Source organism: Dama dama, chromosome 6, assembly GCF_033118175.1.
Source record: "Dama dama isolate Ldn47 chromosome 6, ASM3311817v1, whole genome shotgun sequence".
Classification (NCBI taxonomy): domain Eukaryota; kingdom Metazoa; phylum Chordata; class Mammalia; order Artiodactyla; family Cervidae; genus Dama; species Dama dama.
The window spans coordinates 28,010,010-28,020,157 of record NC_083686.1 but is presented as its reverse complement, the minus strand read 5'-3'; the positions used below and the strand labels follow the sequence as shown (position 1 = coordinate 28,020,157).

Sequence of the window (10,148 nt, the reverse complement as noted above, 5' to 3'; positions counted from 1 at the left end):
GTGAGGAGAGAAACAAAGAGTGAAGAGAGAAGTGTGTGTTAGGTTTTAAAAGTGTGACAAGAGAATAAAAAGACAGGAAAAAGTGTTAAAATTTCTTACTCTACATGTGCCTTGCTGCAGACAAACTCAGAAGGAAAGCAGCATGGGTATTTTAAAAGCCAGCGTCAGGAAACATTCACTGATAATGCCCATTGTTTTACTTTATACTTAAATTACACAAGCAGAAAAGTTATACTTATTAATAGTTTAATGTATGAAGGAAACATCCAGATTTCTGAATATGAAGGTACATATCTCACATTAATTTAAGTCTACGTAAAGTAGAGCCTCTATACTGACATATTGAAATTTACTTTCTGCTTAGCCTTTTCTGTTATGTAAACAATTGTACATTTATTTGCCATTCTAAAACTTCAGGATCAAGTTTACATAATTTTGCTAAATTTCCGTGTTTGCTCAGAAGCAGTTTACAGTACTAAAACCAACCAGCCAAAGAACAGCTTCAACAGAAAGTTATGTCCAAAGGGGAAGAGGGAAAAGAAAAAAAGAAAAATGATAAGAAAAAGGCTAACTAAGGTAAAACGGATGATGATGGGGAATGGGCAGTCACAAATGTTCACAGAAAATAGGTCAGTTAGTAAGTTCTTCTGCAAAAAGCCTACACACTTCAGTCAAGCACATCAGTAGAATGATTTGGGAGCATAATTTTTTTTTTCGGCCACTTGTGATTTCCTCTGAATGAAAAGGAATCTGCAGGCTAACAAGCTGATCCTCATCAGCCAAGCTGGTTCATATGCACACTGTTCATGTGAGGTGCCCAGGGTCCAGTCCACACCTAGAATATAAAGCACACGTTTTATTAAATATGTATTTAACATGTACTTGATTAAAATAAAACTCTTAATCACTAAGGAATATTTATGAACTAAACCAGCTAAGTTTCTCAGTCAACTGGCAACATACTGGGAAACAATAAAGAAAAGCAGTGAAAAACCACTATTATCTCTTGCTTTCCTGCCTCTACTCTTATCCCTCAAACAGGATCTGAATTACCATCATCTTTAAAAAACCATTATCTGAGTACATACAGGTTGATGATTGTGGAATGAAAATCAGGTATTAAATATACACCACAATAAGTTAAAATATACAACCATCTCTAAGCATTTTCACAATTACATAGTATTTTGACATTTATAATACTTTTAACAAATAACCTCTAGATGCACCTTTTCACACAACTAGTAAATTTTGATACATAAAATTACAAAACTTTACAACTTAAAATCTTTTATCTACCACCTGCTACTCAATGGAATATATTATGTCTTTCCTAGTTTTAGCCCCAAACCACTACCTTTGGTACCCTTTTCCATATCCCTCTGCTATATTTCTGCTATAATAAATTTCGCTCAATTTCCCCAACTGCCCATATTCACCAAACTCTCTCACAACCATGATTTATCTCTATTACATCTGTCTTGGCAGCTATGTGCTATGCTTAGTAGCTCAGTTGTGTCCAACGCTCTGCGACCCCACGGACTGTAGCTCATCAGGCTCCTCTATCCGTGGAATTCTCCAGAGCAGAATACTGCAGTGGGTTGCCATGCCCTCCTCCAGGGGATCTTCCCAACCCAGGGATCAAACCCGGGTCTCCTGCACTGCAGGTGGGTTCTCTACTGTCTGAGCCACCAGGGAAGCCCCTTGGCAGCTCATAATCATTAAATAAAGGTTCATGGAATGGTCGGTCTTACCGTTTGAGGGCCATTATTTTCTGTGGAGCTTGAAACCATCTTTATCAGGGAATTCCAAGAGGGGTCCGCAGCATGAGGGCCATTAAATATGGGTCCTCCAGCACCATCAGGAAGTGGTGCTACTGGAGGAATCATTGCATTCCCATACACAGAAAAAGGCATACCCTTAAAAAAGAAAACAAAGATTATGCACACTGAAGTCACTGGTTATTTTTCACAGTATAATCAATACCCTAAAATTGTATTGGAAACTTCACCTCATTTTGGAACATGTAAGTTATCTAAGTGATTTAAAAATTATTTTCCAATATATGATTTCTTCCAGCATTAGACAGAAGACAGTATAAGCCTAGTATATAAAATCTTTTGTCAAAAAACATTTCTCTAAACAACTCGGACAAAATCAGGATTTATAAACATTTATATTTTAGCTAGATTTTCACCTATAATTTCAAGCCAAAGCTCCAGCACCATTTCACAAATGCTTATACATGGGAAGTAAAATAAGGCTAATAATCAGAAAATCCTTTAATCATTTAGAACTAATGAACATGCTTTTAAATCACCATTACCCCAACTTTAGGAAAGTCCATGTATCCTGCAGGAACATGCTGATGGAATGTACCAGAAGGAGTTACAATTCCTGTACTCTCTCGCTCCATTGCTTGATGTTGTGAAAATACTCCTGGATCAGACATTGGCCTGTGAATCATAGGATTTCCCATCCCAGGGTTACACCAGTCTACTTTGTCTGAGGGAAGATGAAGAGGCAGAAAAAAATAATTGGAGATATTTAAAATCAGAAAACAGCAAAAAAAACTTTATATATTTCTAATATTTTCTACATTGGCTTGTGAATGCCTTCAGAATAATGACCTACTTTTATATCTTTACCACAATATGTCCATGTTTGTAGGTAGTGAAACAATAGCCTAGTAATGTAACCTAAACACTGTGTTACAAAACAAAAAAAAGCTAAGATAAAACTAAAGAGCCCAAAAGGAAATATTAATATCTCCTTAATATGATGAAGAGAATAATATGCTTGCATTAAACTATACTAAGCAATGATTAACTCAGAGATCACAGGTGAACAAAAAAGTTCCAAACTCTTAAATAAATTGATTAGTCCAAATGAAGAGATATGAACACAGATTTTCTTAAAAGAATGCCTATGATAATTAAATACTGCTTTTTTAATTAAAATTATTTAAATACTTTAGTTAAATGTATAAACTTAACTTCTGATAAGCAGAATAGCATACCATACCTTGATTGCCACCAATCCCTTCAAAGGACCAGATGCCACTATGTCCTACTGATGTGGACAAATTACTTCCAATAACAGACGGAGCTGAAGTTCCAGTTTGCCTGATACGTGCAGAACGTTCCGTCCCAATAGGGACTGGAACTTTTCTATCCTGAGAGACGTTGCTGGGCTTTTCTGACCCTAAAGGTACTGATGATGGGGCAGGAGAAGGTGCACGAACTCCAGAGGATACAGATTGTGCAGGAGAATCTAGAGAAAAGATATTGGGAAATAATAAACACTGTCTCTATAGAGCCTGCAATTTTTTTTTTTTTCATTTATTTTTATTAGCTGGAGGCTAATTACTTTACAATATTGTAGTGGTTTTTGCCATACATTGACATGAATCAGCCATGGATTTACATGTGTTCCCCATCCCAATCCCCCCTCCCGCCTCCCTCCCCATCCCATCAGTGCACCAGCCCTGAGCACTTGTCTCATGCATCCAACCTGGGCTGGTGATCTGTTTCACCCTTGATAGTATACTTGTTTCAATGCTATTCTCTCAGAACATCCCACCCTCGCCTTCTCCCACAGAGTCCAAAAGTCTGTTCTGTACATCTGTGTCTCTTTTTCTGTTTTGCATATAGGGTTATCGTTACCATCTTTTAAAATTCCATATATATATGCGTTAGTATACTGTATTGGTCTTTATCTTTCTGGCTTACTTCACTCTGTATAATGGGTAGAGCCTGCAATTTTGTAAACAAAATTTTAGAAATATGAGTATAATGCTTAAATAATAAATTATGTATATTAAAATCTGGTTAAAGTTCTGTGACTTTGCAGTCATTTTCTAATTTGGCTCACAATTTTCCTATTTAGTTTTGGGATAGTAGAATGTGAAATGTGAATGCTGCCTGCACACTAATTAATATTTAAATTAATTTGCCCTTGACCATAAGTAAAATATAACACCAGAGCAACGAGAAGACAATGTTTAAATGAAAAAGAAACAACAATGACAACAAAATGGAGGTGGGGAAAATCACTGACTGTACTGGCAATTTTCAGACTATTTTCCTTGGGAATATTTGTCCCTTGGTTCTATGTTTAAAAAAAAGTAAAGTTTCTTTAAATCAGGACTTCACAGAACTTTAATATGCTGACAGAATACCAACAGAAGGCTATGTTTCATAACCCAAGTGATTCACTGTATCTTATGGCTATTCCAACACTCTTAGAAGTGGCAATTTAAGCTTTACTTATCAAAACAAGGCTAGTTCTTAACATATGCAATTTGGGAATATTCATTAGTGATTTAGTTTCTTTATAGACTATAGTGAAGAAAGTGAAAGTCGCTCAGTTCTGTCTGACTCTTTGTGACCCCGTGGACTATACATACAGTTCATGGATTTCTCCAGGCCAGACTACTGGAGTGGGTAGTCTTTCCCTTCTCCAGGGGAATCTTCCCAACCCAGGTTTTGAACCCAGGACTCCCGCATTGCAGGCAGATCTTTACCAGCTGAACCACAAGGGAAGCCCAAAACAACCACCACTACCTTTTTTAGAGTAGAACTTGGGATATATTTCAAGCTCTTTTCCTTTTTTTTTAATACATGCTCAGATGCTCAGTAGTGTCTGACTCTTTGTGACCCCATGGACTGTAGTCCACCAGGCTCCTCTGTCCATAGGATTTTCCAGGCAAGAATACTGGAGTGGATTGCCATTTCCTTCAGGGGATCTTTCCCACCCAGGGATCGAATCTGGATCTCCTGCATTGCAGGCGGATTCTTTACCAACTGAGTCACCAGGGAAGCCACCACAGTGAAGAAGGAAAACCAAAACCAACCACACTTTTCTTATCAAAGTCTAAATATAAAGCACATTTAAAATTAAATAAGAGTCTAAACTGTAGAGGAACTTGAAGCTTAAAAAGTCAAAACAGTTACCTGCATAGTGCATAGCTACAATTTATTTGAAAACAGAAAAACTGATTTAAATAACTATGAACTGAATCTTTGAGGGCTACATACAAGATATCTCTGAAGAAGCCTATACGTAAAGAGAGTCCGTAGTAGAGGACTGACAATAAACAGACTATGAGTGAGAGACCATAAATCCTCTAAAGAGAGAGAACAGCTGTCTCAAATCTTGGACGGTTTCAAAGACCACCCCACATAGCCTGGAGGTAAGCACCACTTTGCTTGAGATTCCCAGGTCTATAGTCCTTGCTATGAAAAGAGCCTAATTTTTCTTCTTATCCCTAATTATTATAATTTCTTTAGTCACGATAAACAAGCAAAATCTAATTCAGAGTCATGTTATTAAATGTGCTAACTTACAGAGAAAAAACAGATTTTACGGGTTTTGTTGGAATACAATCTTGGGAATCTGTTTTAGAGAAAAAAAAATACAAGTACAAAACTCGGTACAGGACCTTGGCAGGGCCCCTTGCAAATGAGATACCCTGAAACTTCAGCTTCAGTAAATCCACTTCAGTTCCGAATTCAAACTGGAAGAGCAATGTGACTTACAAATGGAAAAAGTGCTCGTGCAGGAAAACTGTACTGGACTATCATGCCTCAGTTCAGCGTTAACATCATGAGATGACTGTGGTTAGTCATGAGTAACAAAACAATTTTTTGAAGGTTAAAGAAAACAGAGTAAAAATACCAGCATGAACATATATTGTAAGGATGTAAGTATTGTTTTATAGATATATTTCAGTCACACACAGGTATATGTGTACAGAGTCATGATGTAAAGTTAATTTTTTCGCTAAAAAAACTGTCATTACTATTATTATTTTTACTGTTTTTAGATACAGAAGAGCCTTATAAGATTGAAATGTCAAAATGACCCACTGACTAAATTTGCCAAAGCCTGAAACTCACAGAGCGCCAGTGATCAGTACTCAAAGCATGGAGTGGTTGAGCACTGATAGGATAGATCTCAGCAGCTTGAGTGGGATAAGGGCTCAGGGGATCTCTGCCTAGCCTGTATGCAGAAGGATCTTGGGCATCACCCGTCTGTTGTTTTGCAGCCTCAAGGAAGGTTCTCTGCTTTCTTGTTTTTTAACTTTTATTTGGAAGTAAGGGACCCATGACCCCACATCCTACTTTAATTTGCCAGAGTCCTAATATCATGTCCTGACATCCTATATAGGAGAAGGGAAAAAGAGAAGTGGAATGCATGGAGAAGTGTTGATAAAACCTGTTCAAATACCTAAAAACCAGATAAATATATTGTGAAGAATAAGTCATGCTTCTTGGGTTAGTTTTCCAACAGCATCCAGAATGGCAATTTTTATGAAAAATATATAGATAAATATGAAAAACAAAATTTTAAAAGACTACCATAAATAAACAAAAATACGAAATGACATTTATGTGAACAGATAACATAAAGTAGAATCAGAAGTCAGGTAAAACAAACTAAATGGTCAATAAAAAGCATTAAGATTTTTTTTAATTAGTAGTACTGTTAGTTGCTCAGTTGTGTCCAACCCTTTGTGACCCCATGGACTGTAGCCCACCAGGCTCCTCTGTCCATGGAATTCTCCAAGCAAGAATACTGGAGTGGGTTGCCATTCCCTTTCTCCAGGGGATCTTCTCAACCCAGGGATTGAACCTGGGTAGGTAATGAAAAGCCAACTAGTTAAAAGTTCAGTAATAAAGGGAAAAGTCTGAGAATCTTGGCTGAATCAACCAGTCTAACAGTTGCAAAATGATGACTCCAACTGTAATTCCTTTTACATTTATGAGTCGTCATCATACTGTAATGACACTGTAAGTCCCCCGTATGCATTTTAAAATTTTATTTATAACCATTACGTACTCTATTTCTTATTTTATCCAGTGAGCTGACATCATTCATTCTGATGGTTACATTGTCCTGAATTTGGCTAGTGGGAGCTCCTTCAAGCTATATCCTGCATTCCTCTGACATGCCCCAACCATCTAAGCACTTAATTACTTTCTGACACTACAAGACTTTCTGCAGACTTCCCTTATACTCTTCCTGCCCCAGCTCTCAAATCAGCTATTTTCCCAACAAGCCCTAGTTTCTTTTAGTGGATTAAAACTTCTAACAGACAGATCTGGATGCTGAATGTGCTTACTGCTGCTGAAGATCCATTGCTTCTAGGCCCTTTTCAGTAGATAGTTGTGGGGGGGAAATGGCAACTTTATGTGATTCAATCCAAAACATAATGTCATTTTAAAATCATGAGTTCATATTGATCCTCTAATTCCAGTACAAGTTCACAGCATTCTTCCTTGCCTTATTCTACATTCTTCTCTTCCTACAATCAGAGCCCTGGATTACATAATTTTCAGTATTCTTATTTATTCATGTGCTCAGCCCTATAATATAACCTACATAGTTAAACCTATATGTCGCTCATCCATGACATAAAATACAAATGTCCTAAGTAGAAGTGAAGATTTTGTCTGTAGTCTATTTTTCTTTTGGGTTTACAAAATACTAACGTCTTTAAGAGTTTTTAGATTGTTTCTTTTTCTTTTAGTAGGTTTATGTTAGTAATTTAAAATGCAGATAGGTTTACATATTTCCATTTATATTCAATTTTAGTGTTTTTCCCTTCATCGAGGTTGATTCTGCTTTAAATTTGTGAATATTAACATGGTTACAAAAACAAAACTATTAGTTCTACTGAGATAAGTTCTACTTCTTCCCTATTTCCTTATATTCTGCCTGAAAGTCTGATGAGGAATAAGAGCAGTTTCAAACAAATTACAAAGGGAAAAATGACTATTTGAAAGTGTAGAAACCTATGAAACCAAGTGATTAAAGTTAACAGCACAAACTGACATTTTATACTTTCTAATATAATACAGTGAGAAGGCTGCAACACTAATAAGAATGTTCCTGTCAAAAATATATAACTTAAACTTAAAAATGAAGAAATACCAGAAAAACAAATTGAACCACTTCACCAAACAACTGATCTGTAACCTTAAAAAAAAAAAAAAGCTTTCTTTGAAAGATTCATAAAGTCTAAGGAAACAGTTTCAGGTTATTTGAAACTAAAAAGACGTGGGAATTAAATGCAATCTGTGATACTGATTTTAATCTTGAAAAAGTGGGGATAATAAAGGCATTATTGGGACAACTGGTGAAATATGAGTATGGACTATATATTAGATAATAATGTATCAAAGTAAAATTTGCAGAAGTTGATAACTGCATTGTAGTTTTGGAAGAGAAAATTCTTGTGATTCCAAAATATTATAATCTGGAGTATTTAGGGGAAATCAGTTTGTGTCTGCAACTAACTGTAAAATGGAACAATAAGAAACCCCTACAATCCCTACACATACTCTACACACACACACACACGGGGGGGGGGGGGGGGGGGGGAAGTGTGGCAACATGTTAACAAGTAGTGAATGGGGGTGGGGCAAATATACAAGGGTTCTTCATGCTATCTTAGAGTCCAAGAGGACTAAGCCACTGAACTGAACTGAAAGGACCCTAGAGATGTAAACAAATGCAACATGTTTACCTTAAAAAAGAAAAACAACACGTCTACCTTAAGGGGTTCATGGTTCAAAAGCAGAAAAGATTTATTAAAAACGTTTTAGGATAATTTGTGTGTGTGTGCGGAGAAGGCAATGGCACCCCACTCCAGGACTCTTGCCTGGAAAATCTCATGGATGGAGGAGCCGGGTAGGCTGCAGTCCATGGGGTCGCTAAGAGTCGGACATGACTGAGCGACTTCACTTTCACGCATTGGAGAAGGAAATGGCAACCCACTCCAGTGTTCTTGCCTGGAGAATCCCAGGGACGGGGGAGCCTGGTGGGCTGCCGTCTATGGGGTCACATAGTCGGACACGACGGAAGGGACACAGCAGCAGCAGTGTGTGTGTGTTCTTAGTTGTGTCCGACTCTGTGTGACCCCATGGATTATAGCCCACCAGACTTCTCTGACCATTGGATCCTCCAGGCAAGAACACTGGAGTGGGATGCCATGCCATCCTGCAGGGGACATTCCCGACTCAGGGATCCAACATGCGTGTCTTATGTCTTTTGCATTGGCAGGTGGATTCTTCACCACTAGTGCCACCTGGGAAGCCCCATCGATCTTCCTTATAATGAACTAAATATCCATATTCTTCCAGTACACAAGTTTATGTTGTATTGAATACAGCTTTAAATAACTGAGGCTGTAACTTCCAGATAGTTAAGACTAAAATGTCATAATCAGTTATTCCTTAAAGCTATATTTACTTTCAATGTTCTATTAATAGTTTAAGTTTAGATAAACCAGGCTAAATAGCTATGTTAGACTACATTCACTTTATCTCAATTATGATTCTTAAGAAACTTTCTTCAGCTTTTTCAAAGATAAGTAAAATATCCTCAATAGAAATCGCTGTGAACTTTTTTCCTTTTATCTTGGTACCTTATTTGCATACTTATTACATTATTTCTGGCATGTTTTTGTCATTGTCACTTTGAATTCTTTTTTAAGCCATTTATTTTAAACTTAGGGACACCTGTACAAGGATATTTAATATTCCATGTGAAAGTATTTGTTATTTGACAAACACAAGAAAAACTATACAGTATGTAAATTCACTATATACATTCATGCTTTCACTGGCAGACATACAAATCTCTCAAATATGAATTTTTTTTTAACTCTTTCACTCAGTTAATCACTCTCTATTAACTGGGCTCTAATGTTGTTAGAAGAGATTGTTAAAACTTAAAAAAAAAAATTCTTACTAAAATTTCCTCAAACTGAGAGCAGTTTGATGTCTTTATCCTCACTAAATAAATAAATAACACAAATACAAAAAAACTTACTACCCTTATTACAGAATTCTCTTAATGTGAGTTGAATTCTCTGTGTATGTAGCAGAGAATTAAAGTAGATAAAAAAGTAGCCTTATACTATAAGGCTACAAATCCTTCTTCTTGGAAGCTATATTCTCAAATCTAAAAGTAAATGTAAATCAATAGGTGACAAAACAAGACTTTTGATTCTCAAAAAATGATCTGTCTTAGAAATAAACCTCAAAAATACAATATTCTAGGTTTGATAGAACTGAAGTTGATTCTAATACTTTAAAAACCTGGAGAATCTATTTAAATTCCTCCTAATTTCAGATTGC

The 10,148-nt window shown here is 36.5% G+C and overlaps 1 protein-coding gene across 9 annotated transcripts in view; it reads right to left on the bottom strand.

The window, feature by feature from the left end:
• Positions 1–229: 229 nt before the first annotated feature.
• Positions 230–10,148, bottom strand: part of ANKRD17 (ankyrin repeat domain 17) — a 160,367-nt gene continuing 150,448 nt past the window's right edge. For all 9 annotated transcript variants that reach the window (XM_061145803.1, XM_061145804.1, XM_061145805.1 and 6 more), the window contains 4 exons: positions 3,025–3,273; positions 2,327–2,505; positions 1,755–1,919; positions 230–835 (listed from right to left, as the gene is read on the bottom strand). In XM_061145803.1, the coding sequence (XP_061001786.1) occupies positions 776–835; positions 1,755–1,919; positions 2,327–2,505; positions 3,025–3,273 (653 nt within the window). In that variant the 3' untranslated portion in view covers positions 230–775. The remainder of the gene's footprint in view (positions 836–1,754; positions 1,920–2,326; positions 2,506–3,024; positions 3,274–10,148) is intronic.